Source organism: Salmo trutta, chromosome 14, assembly GCF_901001165.1.
Source record: "Salmo trutta chromosome 14, fSalTru1.1, whole genome shotgun sequence".
NCBI classification, from domain to species: domain Eukaryota; kingdom Metazoa; phylum Chordata; class Actinopteri; order Salmoniformes; family Salmonidae; genus Salmo; species Salmo trutta.
In genome coordinates this window covers 83522920-83543674 of record NC_042970.1, presented here as the reverse complement: position 1 = coordinate 83543674, position 20755 = coordinate 83522920, and the positions used below count along the sequence as shown (strand labels likewise).

At 42.2% G+C, this 20755-nt stretch overlaps 1 protein-coding gene across 1 annotated transcript; it reads right to left on the bottom strand.

Annotated features, from left to right (window-relative positions):
- Positions 1-1157: 1157 nt before the first annotated feature.
- LOC115147694 (myosin heavy chain, fast skeletal muscle-like) lies at positions 1158-20551 on the bottom strand. The gene is made up of 41 exons (XM_029689992.1): positions 20463-20551; positions 19894-19939; positions 19559-19786; positions 18485-18631; positions 18156-18312; positions 17780-17807; positions 17415-17523; positions 17170-17262; positions 16671-16731; positions 16412-16510; positions 15718-15821; positions 15185-15323; positions 14810-14928; positions 14514-14663; positions 14249-14419; positions 12565-12868; positions 12169-12233; positions 11995-12082; positions 11761-11878; positions 11468-11591; positions 10919-11055; positions 10189-10444; positions 9761-10003; positions 9257-9433; positions 9018-9163; positions 8752-8842; positions 7957-8346; positions 7709-7835; positions 7403-7521; positions 6069-6265; positions 5747-5930; positions 5448-5613; positions 5159-5283; positions 4706-5014; positions 4281-4484; positions 3998-4123; positions 3699-3869; positions 2390-2494; positions 2198-2293; positions 1655-1786; positions 1158-1291 (listed from the first exon to the last, which is right to left on the bottom strand). The coding sequence occupies exons 3-41, from the start codon at positions 19772-19774 to the stop codon at positions 1271-1273; spliced, it is 5814 nt and encodes a 1937-aa protein (XP_029545852.1). The 5' UTR covers positions 19775-19786; positions 19894-19939; positions 20463-20551; the 3' UTR covers positions 1158-1270.
- Positions 20552-20755: the final 204 nt, after the last annotated feature.

Here is a 20755-nt window from a genome sequence, read left to right as displayed (position 1 = left end):
CTTGTAGATACCACAGACTTCCAGTCATTGCGCTAACGCTAGTTGGCATAGTCTTGCGAAACTCTAAGTTCCTTTATACTGGATGTATAGACATATTAATGGTATCCATGAGTCATTTGACTCTGGGGAAGTAGACAAAGTGCTTCATTGTCAAAATTCTGAAGTATCCCTTTAAGTTGAGGTTTAGGGTAAGAGTAGGGGTCAGGCTCAGGGTTTAGGGCTGGAGTCAAGGTCAGGGTAATGGTAGGGGTCAAAGTCAGGGTTAGGGTTTAGGGCAGGGAAGTCCCAAGGATCCCGGATAGCACTGACCTAAATAAGGCCCATGAGCAAGGTCATGTTCATTAGGGCATGCAACGAAACACATCTTCAATCATTTTGCAATGGAAAACAATAATTAGAAGGCAAGACCACTAGATTTCCACTAGAATGCTTACTTACAAGCACTTAACCAACAATGCAGTTTTAAGAAAAACATGTGTCAGGAAAGTATTTAAAATAACAGATTTAAAAAACAGATAAAAATACACCTTATTGAACAGCGGGGACTGTGAAGCAACACAACCATTGTCACAGACACATGATAATAGATTTTGTGTTGTAGATATGTGGTAGTAGAGTAGTGGCCTGAAGGCACAGTGTGTTGTGAAATCTGTTATGTATTGTAATGTATTTAAAATTATTATTATTTGACGGACGCCAGGAAGAGTGGCTGCTGCCTGGGCAGGAACTAATGGGGATCCATAATAAATACAAGTACAAAATAAACGGCTCGGGGTAAGGCTCGAAATTGACATGTATATTTAGCCAGTGTCAGATTTTTACACACTAGAGTCATTATTTCCAATGGCAATCTACCAGCATTACCTTGTATAAAGAAGCAGCTTAAATGCAGAGGCTGGCTGAACTACATTGAATTCAATAAATGTAAGACTCAGCAAGAACAAACTTGCTGTCTTTGCCTCCATAGCTCAGTCTGAGAATTTGAGAGTGGTTACATTTCTCCAGCCTCATCCCTCATCCGTTTACTCAAAAAACTGACTGCTTTGTCGGGGTGACTTTTGCTGTTGGAATCCCAGATTGCTCCATTATTTAAAGTACAATATTTTATGGTATTAAACATCTGTTTGCTGAGTAATAAGTCCACAGTCACAAAGGAAGTGTATGTAGGCCTACATGTTTTTAATCAATGCTCAACATTTGACCGTGAACATCATATTTTATGCAACACAGGAAAATGGTAAGACTTTGATCTTCACTACTTTGGTCTTGTTTATTCAGCAGCTTCTTTTCCCTGTAAGAAGAAAGATAGAATATAATGGATCAGTAATAATAATGAACATGATAAATATATGGATAGAATATAATGGGTCAGTAATAATAATGAACATGATAAATATATGGATAGACATGGATAGAATATAATGGATCAAATCTTTAATGCTCAGTGCTCAGCTTGGATTTTAGATGTTGAAGTACTAACTGAATAACTCTTATTAGATTGTTTAGCCCTTCCTGAAATGTTCTTCTTAGAGATCTTCAATACAGTTGAGTTTAAAAGGTCAGTATTGACCTCTGAGAAGACTGAATCATAGGTGGTGTTGATGTGGTCATATCTGAACATGAGTCAGGTATAGGTTTAGCAGTAGTTCTGTACCTTTCCAGAGTCACGGGTCTTGGCTCTGAGCTTGTTGACCTGAGTCTCAGCGATGTCAGCACGCTCCTCAGCCTCCTCCAGCTCATGCTGAACCTTCCTGAACTTAGACATGTGCTGGTTTGCTGCTTCCTCCTGGGTGAGGAAAAGAGAGGGAGAGCAGAACATCAGCATTTAAAGTTTGAAGCTTCAGGTAGTAAATTTAAATATTATTTTCCACAAAACACATTGTCAGATTTAGGATAGCAATGTATATAGGGAGATAGAAGATACTGCAGAGAAAGTGAGTGTCAGAACTGGGGATCAAACTGCTGCTTCCAGCACTACCACTAGACCAGCAAATTCATATTCAACCCCCTCTCCTTTAAGTTAGTAACACATAGGCATAGGAGGCACTCAGAAATGTGTATCATTTCTTCAGCAATTACTTGTAATATCAATTGAGTCATTGTTTACTGGTGTGATGTAGCAACACTTCAGCTAAACTGTATGGACATTACATTTTGTAGAGAAAAACTACGTTTTCGATTGCCCTCTGTGACTCACCGCTTCCTCAGAATGCCTCTTGTAGGCCTTCACTTTCATCTGCAGCTTATCTACCAGGTCCTGAAGTCTGCCAACGTTCTTCTTATCCTCCTCAGTCTGTGGGAGAAGATCAAAGAATCAATGTCACAATAGTTTTATACACAAACCTGTCTGTGTTAGTGTCAAGTGTGTAAAGAATGCACTTTCTCTTACCTGGTAAGTGAGCTCCTTGACTCTGCGCTCATACTTGCGGACTCCCTTGACAGCGTCTACACCTCTTCTCTGCTCTGCCTCCACCTCAGTCTCGAGCTCACGCACCTTTGTGAAAGAAATAAACGTAGGAGTTTGTTGGAGGTCGTGAAATCAGACGTAACAAATATTTGTAAAACAGAGGTATAGTCTTCTACCCAGTCAAGGGTTGTTATCTGTTCCTATGTACTCTGTAATAATAACAACAACTTTTCATTATCTAGGTCAGTGGTTCTCAAAGTGGAATTTACCTTTCAATTTGTTTATGTATATTTCTAGCAAGAACAGATTAAACACCCAGGGATCTTTGGAAAACGTTTAGAGGGTGCAATACAGTAGAATGTAATATTATTCATCCACAATTTATGTTATTAACTCTTAGGTAAACAACGGGTCTGGGAGGCTCACAACTCAATTCTTCTTGTATTTGTATCCATGTTGTCATGCGTTTAGTGGCGTATTGTGCAGTACCAGTATGGCCACTAGATGGCGCCACTCGCATGTTTTAATGTTGGGACATTTCTTCTACTATGGAGCTCGCGCTATGGCAGTTGAGAGTAATTTACTTAGTGAGCCAACAGCAAGACAGACGCACCGACATAAATACATTTTTATATCTTTATTTTGAAGGTAAGCGAGTGTAAAATCACTATATTCAAGACGGTAATGTTGCTGGAGCATGTACATATGTTTGTCGAGATGTTATGTTGTATTTTCAGGTTTTCTGAACTTATTAAAGTCCGCTAGCCTACAAGCTAATTCAGCCATTAGCCTGCTAGCCCCGCATAGCAACGCTAGCTTCCCTAGCAAAGGCCGGTGAATGAAACGTAACAAGAGAGATAAATTATTACTATGACATTAATTCGATGAATGTATATTATATTGTGTGTTGATATTTATTGTGAATTATTATTATTATTATTATGAATGAAATGGCTGATTAGAAGAAGTCTGCTGAGACAATGAAGCAACTAGATGAATACATTTTAATTTATTTAAAGGTCTTGGATCAACTCCACTAAAAAAGTGTAAAATTATTTGAATTTGTTTTGATCATAAATTCACTGTAATTTAAGCTTTAAAACTGCAATATTTTCTTTCTGATGCAAAGAGGGGGGACTTAAAAATGTTATTTCCCAGGGCCTGAGACTTGATTAGTCCAGGCCCTGCAGAAGTCATAGGAAACAATGCTCCTGTGAATTTTTATATGATCAAATACATTTCCAGCAGTCAGTCTTTCAATCCACCCTGATCCACCCTGCTGATAACTCACCCTGGACTCCAGTTTCTGGAGCTGTTTCTTGCCTCCCTTCATGGCCAGATTCTCAGCCTCATCCAGGCGGTGCTGCAGGTCCTTGACTGTGACCTCCAGGTTCTTCTTCATCCTCTCCAGGTGAGAACTGGTGTCCTGCTCCTTCTTCAGCTCCTCAGCCATCATGGCCGCCTGGAATAATAGTTTGTTTAATTTATGCATCAATCATAACGTCCCTCTCAGATCTTTGTTGTTCTTAACTAGCCCTGCTTCCTTTGGCACTTGGGGACAAGTCAAGTGGATGTAATTCAAGGACTCACGTCAGTGATTGCCTTCTTGGCCTTCTCCTCTGCATTCCTGGCCTCCTGGACGATGTCGTCCACCTCTCCCTGCACCTGCACCAGGTCAGTCTCCAGCTTCTTCTTGGTGTTCAGAAGGCTGGTATTCTGAAGGAGGAAACAAGATAATTTGTTTGACTCTCAAGAGAACTTGCAAGTCACAAGGCTGAAATTATGAAAATCTAAGGCAAGCACTGTCAAATTCCAGGTGTATTTAAAATGTATGCTTGGTTGAGTGTCATAAGAAATGGCTTTTGACCCATACCTGGGAGTGCAGCAGTCCAACACGCTCGCTGGCGTCTACCAGCTCAGTCTCAGCCACTTTGCGGCCTCTCTCTGTCTGCTCGAGAGCAACTCTCAGCTCCTCGATTTCAGCCACCATCAGACCGTTTCTGCGCTCCACCATGGCTGCCTGCTCCTTCATGTCTTCTGCGACACGGACGGCGTCATCAAGGTGCAATTGGGCATCCTGGGGTTCACAATGACATACGTTCATTAGGACTTGTGGAAGTAGGGGTGATAGGATCAATCAGTGATAGAAATGTTCACTGGTAAGAATTTCCCCAGTATCGCTACCTTTAGTACATAAACCACTCTATTCAAATCCTCTGTTGTATTATTTTCTACAGATTCAAAAACAAATCCCTCTCCATGTTCAGGCTTTTGAGCCTGATGTCCCAGTCCCTTTACCTTGAGCTGTCCCTGGACGTTCCTCAGCTGTTTCTGGGCCTCAGCTGCCTGCCTGTTGGAGTGGCTCAGCTGGATCTCCATCTCGTTCAGATCTCCCTCCATCTTCTTCTTCACCCTCAGGGCATCATTCCTGCTCCTGACCTCAGAGTCCAGGGTGCTCTGCATGGAGTCAACCACCCTCTGGCTGTTCCTCTTGATCTGCTCCATCTCCTCATCCTTCTCAGCGATCTTCCTGTCCACCTCACCCTTGATCTGGTTCAGCTCCAGCTGCACACGCAGAATCTTGGATTCCTCGTGCTCCAGTGTTCCCTGGACAAACAGAAGCAGTCAGGCCAATTGTGTTATATATATATATATATGACTACAATAAACACCATTACAGGGATCATTAGACTGTAGCTGGCGTTGGCTAGTGTAACACTGCTTTTCCCATCAAACAGCTGTAGTTTGTACCTCAGCCTCCTCCAGAGCGGTCTGGATCTCAGACTTCTCTGTCTCCACGGTCTTCTTGGCCTTCTCCAGCTCATGGATGCTCTTGCCAGTCTCTCCAATCTGCTCAGTCAGGTCAGAGATCTCCTCTGCACACACACACACACAAAAGCAGTTTAGACCTGGGAGATTTTCAGTGGATATTGCCAATCCACTGAAGTTGACATTGAATCATAATAACAGTGAATTAATTAACAGCAATTAATATTGCTAATGAAACATGAGCCAAATAGAATTGCCGTCAAATGCTCACGTTGCAGGTTCTTGTTCTCTCTCTTCAGAGTCTCCAGATGATCCAGAGCCTCCTCGTAGGAGTTCTTCATCTTGAAGAGTTCAGTGCTCATAGAGCGAGCCTCCTTCTGAGCTCCTTCCAGCTCAGCCTGGCCCTCCTCATACTTCTGCTTCCACTCTGCCAGAACCTAGGGGAATCCATGGGATTTTCATCAGAAGTCATTGAAGAGTTTTGAATTATAAATATGCTACAATTATACTACAATTGATCATCTTTCAGACAGTAAATATCAGGCTAAGGTGAGGTTTATTAATTTTCACCTTGTCAAAGTTCCTCTGCTTCTTGTCGAGGTTGGCGGCCAATGCGTTGGCTCTCTCAACATCAATCATGAGGTCCTCCACCTCTCCCTGCAGCCTCTGCTTGGTCTTCTCCAGGGAGGCGCACTTGGAGTTGGTCGCCTCAATGGTCTCCTCGGCATCCTGCAGACGCTGGGCCAACTTCTTCCTGTTGGAACGACAGAGGGAGGTTTTATGGAGTGAAAGATATGTTACAATACATATTGATGTAACATTTTCTCAGAGCCCCCTACCACCCTCACCATCCACACCATATCAGAGTTTTTTTCTGTTGCATGTGACTCACTTGGCCTCCTCCAGCTCCTCTGTGCGCTGGATGGCATCAGTTTCATACTTGGTCCTCCACTGAGCCACCTCACTGTTGGCCTTGGACATGCCGCGTTGCAGCTCTGCCTTGGCCTCCTGCTCCTCCTCAAACTGCTCCCTCAGGAGGTCACAGTCATGGCGGGCAGACTGAACACCGTGGGCCAGTGCGTTTTTAGCCTGTGAGAAAGAAAGACAAGGAGAGATGAGTTAGATAGTCAAACAAATTATGTGGACTTGTTTACGTGAAGCTATGCGGTTTGTTGCTTTCGTTACTTTGCTACCTGCCAAAATTACGGTTTTACTTTTTAATTAACGTTTTGTATTTACATTTTTTCCCTCGCTGGACTTTTTACATTCAACTTTTTCACCCCTGATGCTTTATCTGGACATGGTTCTACACGACCTCCACCAGCCGAAGCTAAGTAGTAACATTAACATTATGCCTTCTAATTGCAGTCGCTGTACTCTTAATATACAGGAGAACAATCGCCTTATGGTGAGGATAGCCGTGCTGTAAGCCCAGCTTCAGACGCAATCGTTAGGCAAGGGTAATTTAAGTGTAGGAAAGGATGAAACAGCGTCTGTGCCACCAAGAAGTACAGATAGTAGTATAAATCCCCTCGCACAGTCCCCGCAGCCGGACAATTTTCTCATGGCTTCTGGAAGGAAATGCTGTAGGAATGCTCAACCGCTGTCGCTCATTCAGCCGACAGAAACTTTAAACCGGTTTTCCCCATTAAAATAAGCAATGAGTCGGAGTCGGAGGCCGAGCCTTCTCTGGTCTCTCCTCCACCCGTTACGGGGTCTGAGACGCCGAAGCCTCCCACCATTAGCTCTGACAAATTGAAAACCCTAGTCATTGGCGACTCCATTACCCGCAGTATTAGACTTAAAAAGAATCATCCAGCGATCATACACTGTTTACCAGGGGGCAGGGCTACCGACATAAAGGCTAATCTGAAGATGGTGCTGGCTAAGGCTAAAGCAGGCGAGTGTAGAGAGTATAGGGATATTGTTATCCACGTCGGCACCAACGATGTTAGGATGAAACAGTCAGAGGTCACCAAACGCAACATAGTTCAGCGTGTAAATTAGCCAGAAAGATGTGTCGGCATCGAGTAATTGTCTCTGGCCCCCTCCCAGTTAGGGGGAGTGATAAGTCTCACAACTCAATCGCTGGTTGAAAACTTTTTTCTGCCCCTCCCTGCTTACACTAGTCTCTGAGGGTGGAGAGACAGTAGGAGTTTCTGAGGGTGATGTAGTCACTGTCTATGTAAAGATATGGCTCTAAACTCTCCATTTTGGGTCCCTTACCTTGACCTCCTCCTCAATCGCCCTCTTCAGCTCCTCCACCTGCTGGGTGAAGGCCTGTTTTCCTCTGGTCAGCTGAGATACCAGAGCTTCCTTCTCCTCCAGCTGGCGGCCAAACTCACCTGCAGGGACAGAAGAACATCTTGTTAATAGGGTCTCTGTTCTCTAAGATTGAAAATGTATTTTGAGGTATCGTAGGGCAATGTTAGTTTCTACTGTACTATTCACCACTTATGTGGATACAGCCCACAACATGTATTGTTTTCTACTAAAGGTAAGCATTGGCTTGTTGTTCATTGTTGATGGTACCATTTTCTGTCAGGAGTCTGGCCCTCTGTCCGCTGATGTCGTTGACCTGGCGAACATTCTCATCATTCTTAGTCTTGAGCTCACTCAGCTGGTCCTCAAGAGTACGGCACATCTTCTCCAGATTGCCCTGTTAGTGAAACATGTTCCATCATTACTTTATATATGTGACTGCTGTCAACTTCAGTTCGCTTGAATGGTAATGTAGTTGACCACCCTCAACACTGCTTGATCAAAACGTTACTACTCACCTTAGCCTTGGCGACAGCCTCCATGTTGCTGGAGAGGTCATCAATCTCCATCTTGTATTCGCTCTTCTCCTTCTCCAGCTTCTGCTTGACGCGCTGCAGGTTGTCGATCTGCTCCCCGAGCTCAGCCACACTGTCGGCCTGCTTCTTGCGCAGAGCGGCGGCTGTGGCCTCATGCTGCAGGGTGGACTCTTCAAGATCACGACGCAGCTTCTGGAACTCAGCCTCACGCTTCTTGTTCATCTCAATCTGAGCAGCAGTGGCGCCTCCGGCCTCCTCCAGCCTCTCGCTGATCTCCTCAAGTTCCCTGGAGAGATCAGCCCTCTGCTTCTCAACCTTAGCCCTGGCAGCACGCTCAGCCTCAATTTCCTCCTCCAGCTCCTCAATACGGGCCTAGACCAGGGGGCAGGAGCAGGGGATGAACACTACAATACAGTTGAAACAATTGAACCTCACAAAGTAATAATGGTATGTATATTTTGCATAAATGTGTTTAATACAAAGCCAGTTACACTAATATATTCAGTAGACAGTGTCCCATGCAGGAGCCAAACCCTCAAAGGTAAGAAGTTAGACAGAGGACTCTAGATGGATATAAGCCATTTTAACATGGATATTGTCATTGAGGACTGAGTGGGGATAGTAAGAGGCACCAACAAGAAACACCATCTTCCAACCTACTGAGCCATCAGAAGCCACCTGGAAAACTGTCTGCTGCCAGATAAAGTGTGCTTTTTTTTTTAAAGGAAATGATTCAAGTCTGCTTTTCTGTACTGGAGTTTATATCCTGTACTATACCTGGAGTTCCTTGATCTTCTTCTGCAGCTGAGCTCCCAGAGACTGCTCATCCTCAACCTTGCTGAGGAGCTGGGTGGTCTCAAACTCCTTCCTAAGAAACACAAATAGGTCGATTGCAGAGTTGGTTTTGCTTTGATGTGTAAAGGGAGAGGATCATACCATTCACTTTGCTTGTAAGAATCTCCATGTAAATGCTAATTCATAATTACAATAATTAGTCAAGAACAACCATTATAGCAAGTAATACTGTAGTCATTTGTGTTTACTTCTTGATTTTCTCATCAGCTTGCTGCTTGTCATTCTCCAGGTCCATTATGGACTCCTGGGCCAGTTTCAGATCTCCCTCCAGCTTTCTCTTGGATCTCTCAAGGTCCATACGAAGCTTCTTCTCTTGCTCCAGAGAACCCTCAAGCTAGATGATAAAAACACATATATTGTTAAAATCTAAACAACTGAAGATATCGTTTTACATACTTTCATGGCCAAAATGTCAAACTCCACTCACGTCGTCCACTTGCTGTTCCAGCTTGGTCTTGGCCTTGGTCAGAGTGTTGACTTTGTCCTCCTCTGCCTGCAGGTCATCCAGTGTCTGCTGGTGGGCCTCTTGGAGGGCTTTCTTCTCCTTGGTCAGCTTGGCAACACTCTCATCCATAGATGCCATCTCCTCAGTCAGGTTTTTAACCTGAAAACGGCAACATCAAAATTAGTCTTTGGTCACTTAAAGGGGAGATTTAGTTTGTTATATATTGCATTCATTTCATTTAGATTCGCACTGCATCAACAATTACTATACTATATATTCAACACTAGATGTCAGTGTTCGTCATGCCAGTGTACTGAATGGAAGTCATAAATGAGGGGGAGCAGAACATGCAATGAATGTTGGGAGTACCCCGCAACTGAAATTCTACTATTGTACAAGTGAATTCCATTTCTGTTAAGCTATGTTTTGAGTTGATTAGTGTTTGGATTATTGTTTGGTTAGACTGTCTATGGTAAGACACAAGACCTTGTTTTCAGTGGCATGCTTCTCCTTCTCCACTTTGGCCAGGGTGAGCTCCAGGTCATCAATGTCCTTCTTCAGCTCAGAGCACTCATCCTCCAGCTTCCTCTTCTTGGCAGTCAACTCAGCATTGATCTCCTCCTCATCCTCCAGCCTCTCGGTCGTCTCTTTGAGCTTGGCCTCCTGCTGGATCTTGCTCTTGATGAGCCCCTCACACCTTTCCTCAGCATCGTTCAGACTCTCTCCTTCCTGGTTTCAGAACAGGGGGGAAAAAATCAGAGGCCTCACTTTGTATATTGAAGGTCAGAGTAAATCAATCGAAATTCATGAGATATATAAAGTATATAACATTGGCAATAAAAAGGTGTGTACATATGTACGTTTATTCATGTGAATGTAAATTTGACAGTAATGAAAGTTGTTTTTTCACCCACAGATGCGACTTGGAGCGCCAGGTCATTCTTCTCCTGCATCAGGGCCACCAATTTCTCCTCCATTTGCTTCTTCGTGGACAGAGCCTTGGCCAGGTCTGCTGTCATCTTATCATAGTTCTCCTTCATGTTGGCCAGCTCCTTCTCAGTCTCAGCGCTCTGCAGCAGGGGCTTGATCTTGAAGTACAACTTCATCCATGGCCAGGTTTTCACATTCATGAATGAGCGGATGTTGTACTGGATGGCGTAAATTGATTCTCTGGTCGACAGAAAGGATAGAGTGGCATGGTGAGTGACATGCTTAAAACTACATTCTGTGACTCGAAGAACAACAAAATGGTCCCCCCACCACTGTTTGTTTACAGCTGAGGAATGGGGCTAGGGAAATGTAACCCCTCTTAAATTCATAGACAGCTCTCTAGATGCAAGTACTGACAGGTCGTGCGTGCTAAGCTCATGAGGCATTTTATATGCTTCAAGAATGAATGTGTAAATTCCACACGTTTAAATGACAATTGAACAGCCAAATCCCAAACTCCAACTATAAAGCTAGAATCCTTTAGTTGCTACATCTATTTCTGGACTAAATTAATTAACCCAAAAGCTTTAGTTGACCATTATAAGATGTACTTCCTCATTCTGAACAACTCACAGCATATACAGTATGTAATCATAATACATTAGATACAGGTGGTTGACAGAAAGCTTTGCCAAGATGTCTACTATTTCTCACCTCCTCTCCATCATCTTGCTAAACTCTCTCCTCATGAGGAATCCACGGCTGAGAGCCTGGACCATGCCGACCAGAGTGGCCAGCTTCTCATCTCTCATCTCCTCCAGGACACCCAGCAGACCGGCTTTGAAGAACACCTGTGACACAGGTTAACATGGTCAATGGAACCACAGATGGTGACAGATAGAAAGGATCAAACCAGTAGATTGATTTAAACAACATTAACTTTGATATGGCTACAAACAAACCATGGGATAGGTTGTTTCTAAGTTGTTAGTTATTGTACAGTTTTAGATTAATAATGTAGACAGATACAGATACCTGCAGCCATACCACTCTAACACTATTTCCATGGTAATGAGTTTAGTTTCTCTTTTATATTTTGAAAAAAAAACAGTCCAATGTTTTTCCAACTTTTCCATAAGTTAAATGAAGAAGAAAGAACAAAAGGATGGATAGATCACCTGGAGAGATTTTATATGGTACGGGTTTAAATTAGCATTGAAGTTGTGTTTTGTTGTCAGCTTTTGCTGGGGGTATTTGACTGACCTTGGTGTGTCCAAACTTGTAATCCTCGTGATTCACATCAATGGACCCAAGCAGCTTCTCAGAAGCCTTCTTGTTGTCCATGAACTGGCCCTCAGGGATGACACTGGCATTCAGTACTTTGTACCTGAATGAGGAGACATTTTTAACATGTCAAGTTGTAATATCTTGGTTATATTTCGTAAAAGGTAAGCCTATTCTGATGCTGGGAATACCCTTGGAACAGATATTTTCTGTGGTATGTGTGCATGTGTATGTGCGTGTGTGTGTGTGCGTGCATGCTTGCGTGTGTGTACCTCTGTTTGAAATCAGCATAGATGATTCTGCTTGGGAAGCCCTTTCTGCAGATCCTGATACCCTCCAGTACACCATTACACCTGAGCTGGTGGATAACCAGGAAGTTCTCCATCAGACCTGGTAAAACAAAACAAGTCTCTTTTAATACTCATAAACAGGTTTCAGATTGGGATTGTTAAGGTTACTGATACTCTACTGATAAGATTACATTTTTAACTGAATATTTCTTGTACCTGGAGTCTTTGACTCGTTGGGGATCAGGCAGCGCACAAAGTGAGGATGAGTGCTCCTCAAGTTGGTCATCAGCTTATGTAAGTTCTCCTGTAAGAGGGTTACAAACCATGTTCTCATTTATGATAATCAATGCACCTTTTGAAGGACTGAATAAGCACATTTCAAAAGCTCACCCTGAACTGGGAGGACACAGTCTGCATGGAACCACCCTTCTTCTTGCCTCCTTTCTTGGCTTTATCTGTTAAAATGGGGAAACGTAAAAGATAACTAGAAAAGTACATTTCCTAGAGCGGGTGGAATAAATAGAATAATAATAATAAGAGTATGTAAGAAATCTAGAGTGGTCTTGTCTTCAGCAAGCAGACTAATTAAACTTCACACTTAGCTAGAGGCAAATGAGATTGTTTAAAATAACACCTATTGTATGATTAAATAAACCAAGTATATTAGTAAATCAACCCAGTGATAAACCCTGAGAAATTGTGATACATTGAAAGACATTAAAGAACATTTGGGTCTGAGTTATAACTAGTATTTAGTTAAATATTGTGACGTGATGCTTGTCTTACCCTCAGGAGGGGGAGGAGGATACAGGGCAGCCAAAATTTTGACAGAGGACTTCTGGTACAGCTGACAAACTGAGTCATTCAGGGGATCCTTGTTCTTCTCCAGCCACCCAGTGATGTTGTAGTCCACAGTACCGGCGTAATGCACCAGGGAGAAGTGGGCCTCTGCCTTGCCTTTGGCAGGCTTGGGCTTCTCAAATGCATTTGTTTTGCCAAGATGCTGGGCATACAGCTTGTCCTTGAAGGTAGTGTCTGAAGACTTGGGGAACATGCACTCCTCTTCAAGGATGGAGAAGATGCCCAATGGCTTTACGAAAAGAGATGCATGTCAAATTAGTGATATTTCCATTTAGGATGACATTTATTCCTTTAGTAAACATGCCATTATAGGATTATATTCCTTTAGGGACACATAATAGGAAACATATTGAGTTCTCAACAGTCAGTGGCATATATTAATGGGTGCCAAGGGAAGCGAGGTTTCCCCCAAAAATTGACATATAAGAAGAAGCCAGAGAGCATTTGGCCTCCCTTGATATTTTTTATACAAAACAGCGAATCAGAGTTGAGCTAAACTGAGTGAGCTAATCTGTGAATGGTCCTGGTGCACCAAAAAATGTGTCAAGGAAAGTTTGGATTTGGCTTCACACCAAACCAAGCTAAACGTCATTGACAGAAATAAAAACTTCAATTGTTGCATCTCATTGTGTTGTTGTCCTCTGGAGGATAGCTAGCTAGCTAAAATGGGCCCTTTCCTAAATTGGCCGTGGATGGAGATAGGGACTTGGACTCATAGTTTTACTTAATTCCCCGTACTGGCCAATGATTCTAACACCAATTCTGACCCAACCATAAATTACTACATTGTGCTTTTGGTCTGAGAGGATGGAAGTTCAATATGTAGCTAGATGTAGTAGGCTAATGTTTACTAGCTAATTGTTGCCCAGGAAAGGAAGTTAGAATAGCGAGCAAGCATTTTATTCAAGTAGCCTAGGACAAAAACAATGTATAGCGTTTTCTGCAACATGAAAGAGAGGAGGATGGCGTTTCCATGTATTTTCTACTTACTCACACAAACGCAGAAATTATTACCATGGACAGCCACATGATATTTAGCTTACGTTGATTGGACTAAAATAGTTTTTGGAATATTTTAGTTGTCACTGTATAAGACTAAGCATAGGTGATTTGTTGATGTTGAAATGGCGCTGGAATATGGGAGGGAGGCAGCTCCTGTTTTCTTTGCGACTTGTGTTAACTCTCTGTGGTTCTAAATCAATAGATGTTTAGTGGTCCGAAAATGGCCGAAAATGTACTTGACTGACCATGCTGTAGGTCATGTAACTGTTTGTTACATGCATTATGCTTTGTCGACTCCACGGGACAGATGTTGCTCTCCGGTTTTGTGATGAAACAAATATGTCGATGAATTTATTCTGCCACTGTGTCTTCTTATTGTCTCAGCTTTAGGCCTATATATCACGGTGTCAAAGCATATAAACAAACAGGTTATAGAGCAAACAACGCAATTATCACAACACATTGGTTGTTATGGATTTTTTTGACTCAATTGGCTTCCCCAGTGATTTTAATACTGTGTATGTTGTACCACTGTGATAATATATCACACAACACTCCATATGAGCTTTGCTGTTATGGTCCATTAAAATCCCCACAGACAGCTTACCTTCTCAATAAGCTCAATGCAGGCAGCCAAGTCCATGCCGAAGTCAATGAAGGCCCAGACGATTCCCTCCTTCTTGTACTCCTCTTGCTCCAGGACGAACATGGTGTGGTTGAAAAACTGTTGCAGTTTCTCATTGGTGAAGTTGATGCACAGCTGCTCCATGCTGTTATACTGTTGATGGAGTTTTAAAAGCGGTAATTTCATCATACAAGACTGTAATCCATCTCAATCACAACTAATTGTCTTGTTCTGGTCTCATACTCACATCAAAGATCTCAAACCCGGCAATGTCAAGCACACCGATATAGAACTGCCTTGGATTCTTGGTGTCCAACATCTCATTGATACGGATGACCATCCACAAGAACATCCTCTCATAGATGGACTTGGCCAGAGCCGAGACTGAGTTATTAACCTGCAATGATAATACCTCAAATTAATATGTGAGATATTGACCATGTGATAAGGTGATACAAGCTTGGGAAAACCAAAGCAATGCACTCGCCCCAACAATAATTCCAGTACTCAGAAAATGGTAGATTCTGTGTTTGGCCGCCTTACCTGAGGAACTGTCTGTCCCTTGGTCACATACTCGTTGCCGACCTTCACTCTGGGGTAGCACAGAGCCTTCAACATCTCAGCTGAGTTCAGGCCCAGCAGGTAGGCGATTTTATCAGCCACTGGAAAGAGAAGCAACAACAACAGACTCAGGGACACTAGATCGCTTGTTTCTGATGTCACACTGACAAAATAGTTTGGTTAACTTCTTTGTGGGCTAGGTTTTGATTCACCCACATTTTGGAGGTTGTAATTTGTTCTCCAAAAATGATCTCCTGCCTGACTTTCATGTGGCACTGTCTGTCTTAGGTGTTCTATTTCTATGTTGGGGAATGGGACTAATGTTCTACATATTGTATATCTATGAGTGGGACTCACCCTCTGTGCCGTCTGGCTCGGCCTGCTCCTCACGTTGCTTCTGCTTGAATTTCAAGTTTCCATGGTGCAATACAGCTCCTGTCAGCTTGTAGATGCCAATCTTCTCATCATTAGAGAAACCCAGGATTGTAATGGCATCCTGGCATTAAAGAGGAAGTACAACAGTGATGAACTGATCTGTAGTTTGGTCAGTTACACTACAGTTCTGTGCTGCTCACTGCAGAACAAATGGGATGGATAGATTTGACAGGCTTCTCTGTTCCACATGATAACGCTTGGCAAACACATTAGTAAATGGCAGCACAAAATAGATTTACACAGTTCCACAGGGCACTTAGTGGTGCTCTCTTGTGGAAGGCACAAAGATTTCCTTGAGGCACATGCCTAAGTAACACAAGGCATTTAGAATCAAACAAAAACATACATGAAAATTCCCAGCTGCCACCAAGTTGGAATTTCACAGTACATTCAGTGTGTACGGTGGTCCTATCCATTCCATATCTAGAGTTTGGTTAACCCTTCGTTTGACTCACATCTGTGGCATCCAGCTCTTCATTGTCATTGATGCTGGCCACAGTGATCTGTCCCTGGCTGCACATGGGGAAGTCGTAGGGGTTGGTGGTGATGAGCGCCATTTCTGTGGACAACAGAGAACAGCTTGTCAGTTAAATCTCTTCGCATTCTGCTGTCCCACCTTTACAGTATTTTGGGGGCTCCTGAGTGGCGCAGTGGTTTAAGGTACTGCATTTCGGTGCTAGAGGCGTCGCTACAGACCCTGGTTCGATTCCAGGCTGTATCATATCCGGCCGTGATTGGGAGTCCCATAGGGCGGTACACAGTTGGCCCACCGTCGTCCGGGGTTAGTGATTGGCCTGGGTAGGCTGTCATTGTAAATAAGAATTTATTCTTAACTGACTTGCCTAGTTAAATAAAGGTTAAATACAAAAATAAAAACAGTATCTCTCCCTCCTTTACTCAATAGATGGACTCAAGGATACATGTAGTATATAATAAATAGCATCAAAAGAGGAGACTGAGACTTGTGGACTACTGCATCACAGTGCATTACTTGATAGATATTTCCCAGAGACCTTCCAAATGTCTAGATGTCTTGTTACCTTGGATGTACTCATTGTAATAGTATTCAAATTGTGGATTATGAATATTTTTTATATATTCCATTGATGGGGGTGGGAATAATTTCCTCTGGACCTCTACTTGTCTTACCAACTAGCTCAGGTTTGTGGCCTGTCATCATCTGGAAGAAGATGTGGTAGCCTCTCTCATCGGGCAGTTGGAAGGATACTCTGGACTTCTCCAGCAGGTCTGAGAGAGAAGGAGAGAGAGAGAGTGAATGACACAAAGAGGAAGAGGAGAGTGAGAATGACAGAGAGAGCAAGAGAGAGAACTTGAGATACATTTCAATTTGATCTCCCCAAAAATCTGAATTTAGGAAAGCATTGAGAAACAATCAAAACCAACTCACAGGTCTCAATGTCAGCTTTAGCCAGTTTACCACCTTGGAAGTGAATCCTGATGAATTTACCCTGTAGTTGTGCATGGGGGTTAGAAATAGGTCAACAAATAAATCGAACATTTTACTTAGATAGACCCCTTTAAATGTTACAGTTTGTTGGATAGATGTTGGGTCTACTGATACAGTTGTAGGATCTTGATGTATGATCCAGTTTGCTACAGCAGGAGGGAAAATCCTGCAGCAACAGGAAATGTGAATTATAATGTGGATTATAAATAATGGACATTGTTTTGTAGGGGTTGATAAAACAAAAATATTACAGCGAATTAAGTCTGAAACTTTAAAGAGGAAAATACACATTTTAAAACCTCAAATACACTTCAAGTTTTAATTTCAGCAACAAAACCAATGATAAAAATAACATCTTATATCTGTATAACAGAAGGGAACTACTGAATTACATTTTTCCAATATAAGGTAACTTCCACAGTATGCCCTTCATACTTACAAAGCGAGACGAGTTGTCGTTCCTCACTGTCTTGGCATTACCGTAAGACTCCAGCAGAGGGTTAGCTGCAATGATCTGATCCTCAAGAGACCCCTGATTGAGACAAACACAAGTTGCTCAAAAACTGGTAACATTGTCAAGTTAGTTTTTCTCAATTGCTTGAAAGAGGATTCACCACTGGAAAAAAGTTTACACAGCCAACCGAACTGAAATGTGTTAAAAAGGCAAACATGACAACAACCTACCTGCATTTTGCCAGGTTCTGCTTCCTTCTTGGCCCCAGACACTGCAATGGTGGCGAAGTACTGGATGACACGCTTGGTGTTGACAGTCTTTCCTGCACCGGATTCTCCACTGGTTTATATGACAGAGAAAGAGGGGTTTTAGTTACATGTCCGAGTGTCAGATTGGCTTTCACTAAAAAATAGCATAGAAAAATACACTGTGTTCTGACATAAGTCTTTAACAAATACTACTTCCCATCGACTCGTTATTACACATAGCCTAATGCTCTAATCTATTCATATTGTCATGTGTTTCATCACACCAAGTGACCCAACTTATTGCAGTAGAAACACTTTCTCAAGTGACATTTTAGTAAACAACTTACGTAATCAGGACGGACTGGTTCTCCTTATCTGGAACCAAAAAACGCATTGCTTATCATACTCAAGCAACATTATGGGGACATTATTTAATTCATAGCATCATCACGAATTTCAATTTGCAACATTTTCCATTCAAGGGTAGTGAAATCAGTTATTCCCAGCAAACTGTTATTAACTAGACTAGAAAACAGGAGATACCTTTCTGATGCATATTTTAATTTCCATTGATGCATCCATCCATCTATCCATGAGCACTTAATGGACATCTATCCAACCAACCAACCAACCAACCAACCAACCAACCAACCATCCCTCTATCCATCCAACCATCCATCCATCCATCCAACCATCCATCCCTCCATCCATGAGAGCTTGTACCAATCATCATGAACTGAAAGGCGTTGTCAGAGACGGAGAAGATATGGGGTGGAGCCTCCATCCTCTTCTTCCCTCTGTAGGCGTTGACAACCTCTGCGTCGTACACTGGGAGCCACTTGTAGGGGTTCACCGTGGCACAGAAGAGCCCAGAGTAGGTCTGGATGAAAGCATAATTACATTTGTGGATTAGTAAAGTCAGATGTACTTTTACCTGGATTTATGTAAGGATGTGGGTTGACTGTGTTGATTTGTTTTGGTTTCTACCATTCATTTATGTGTGTATTTATTTTGTTCATGTATGTGAGTGTTTGAATGTGCAGGTTTCTTACATAGATCATCCATGCTGCATAACGCTCTTTGAGGTTATACAACACAGAGGCTTCATTCAGGTAGGTCATCATGGCCATGTCCTCAATCTTGTCATACTTAGGGGGATTCATCTCGAAGATGTCTGCATCTTTGAACTCTTTTCCTTCCTGAAATAGTCAGGAATATAGATTACACACAGATAACGGCCCAGTACATCACTGGGGCCAAGCTTCCTGCCATCCAGGACCTATATAATAGGCGGTGTCAGAGGAAAGCCCCTACAATTGACTCCATTCCCCCAAGTCATAGACTGTTTTCTCTACTACCGCACGGCAAGTGGTACCGGAGTGCCAAGTCAAGGACCAAAAGGTAACAGTTTCTACCCCCAAGCCATAAGACTGCTGAACAATTAATCAAATGGCCACCGAACTATTTAAATTGGACCCCCCTCCCCCCCATTTGTTTTGTACACTGCTGCTACTCGTTGTTTATTATCTTTGCAAAGTCACTTCACCCCTACCTACATGTACAAATTACCTTGACTAACCTATACTCCCACACATTGACTCGTTTCCAGTGCCCCTGTATATAGCCTTGTTATTGTTATTTTATTGTGTTACTTTTTATTTGTTTTACTTTAGTTTAGTTGGGAAATATTTTCTTAGCTCTTCTTGAACTGCGCTGTTAGTTAAGGGCTTGTAAGTAAGCATTTCACGCTAAGGTCAACACTTGTTGTATTCGGCCCATGTGACAAATAAAGTTTGATTTGATCAAAGTGGATATGACTGAATGCTTTTTGCTCATTAATATTACAGTTCAATCCAACATTTAATCCAACTACTTAGTTATCACCCACTGACACATAACTGGTGATTCTTGACTTGTCAATATCAAAAGTTCCATGACAATTTTAAATAGCAGCTTTAAACATGATGTGTTTGAAGGTTATATTCTGCTTACAAAAACAAATACTTGTTCAATCTATCTGTTGTTACTGATACATATTGTCTATTGAAATATTTTTGATCATTTTGATGGTTTTTCATGAAACAGAGTAATTACATGACCTTGAATACTTTTCAGATCAGGCTTACCTCCTTAGTGCCGTCAGGTTTCGTGACTGTTACAGTACACTTCCCGTCGGCCCTGGCAGTGACCAGACCCTTAAGGTACAGCTCCGCCTTGTCTGTCACATAGCAGGAGTTCTTTGAATCAAAGGGTGCGGTTTGTGCCTCAATCCTTTCCCTCTCAGGCTTACGGAGGTATATGGCAGCCTTGCCGTAGATTTGCATCTCAGCGTCCGTACTCATGGTGACGGATAACTAGGAAAGAGATAAAACAAGAAACATGATTGACTCTGTGGTGCTTCCTCCCCAGTCAACAGAGTTAAGTGAGCGGTATCTCTCAGAAGACTCAAACCATGTCTCACCTTCTTTTTCCCCTCCTACAGATGAATGTGTACTTCTTGGAGGACCCTGTGAAACATAGGGTGTTGTGAAAATGCACATGTCTAAAGCCTTACCATTTTAATGCCCAAACGTCTAAAAAAACATTGAACTAAATAATTACAGCCATGTCAAATTCAACTACAGGTGCAGCTGCCAACTTTTATTTCCCTAGTGTCATCTCACTTTACTACACATTCTGTCATATATTGAAATAAAAACCCCTGAAAACCCTGTTACATTCTAGACCTCTCTCTTCATTTACAAACAAGTTCAGGAGTACCACTTTTGGACATAAAAGAAACTTACAGATTTGAAGTAATACACATTTAAAGAAAAACAAATCATTTTTTTTTTTTAAACCAATAGCACTCAATCAATTAATTAAATGTATTTATAAAGCCCTTTTTACTGGATTACACTTGATTGCATATTGTCAAATCTTAAGAGACATGCAGAAGTCAATTCAAACAGTGCAGTTAGCTTCTGCCTCAGTTGCTGAGTGCAAAGATGAGACAAATATACAAATCTAAGGAGGTGGAGAGAGTCTTACCACAGAGGAAGAAGGTATCTGACTTATGGATGCTGGGGCCTCAGCCTCCTTATATCTGGTTGGAAGTGCCAACCAGGCAAAAGTTAATTATGGACCACTCTGGGAAAGGAAATGAATTGGATGAGAGACCTCTGTGTGTCTGTCTCACTAGCACCCCCCACTTCCAGGAGCACCACACTCCCATGACATTATTTTTTAATGTCATATTTGTCTCTGAATTGAATTTCACTGAGTTTACATAAATGATAGATGTCATTATTAATAATTATGACAATATCAAAAGTTTGATTCAT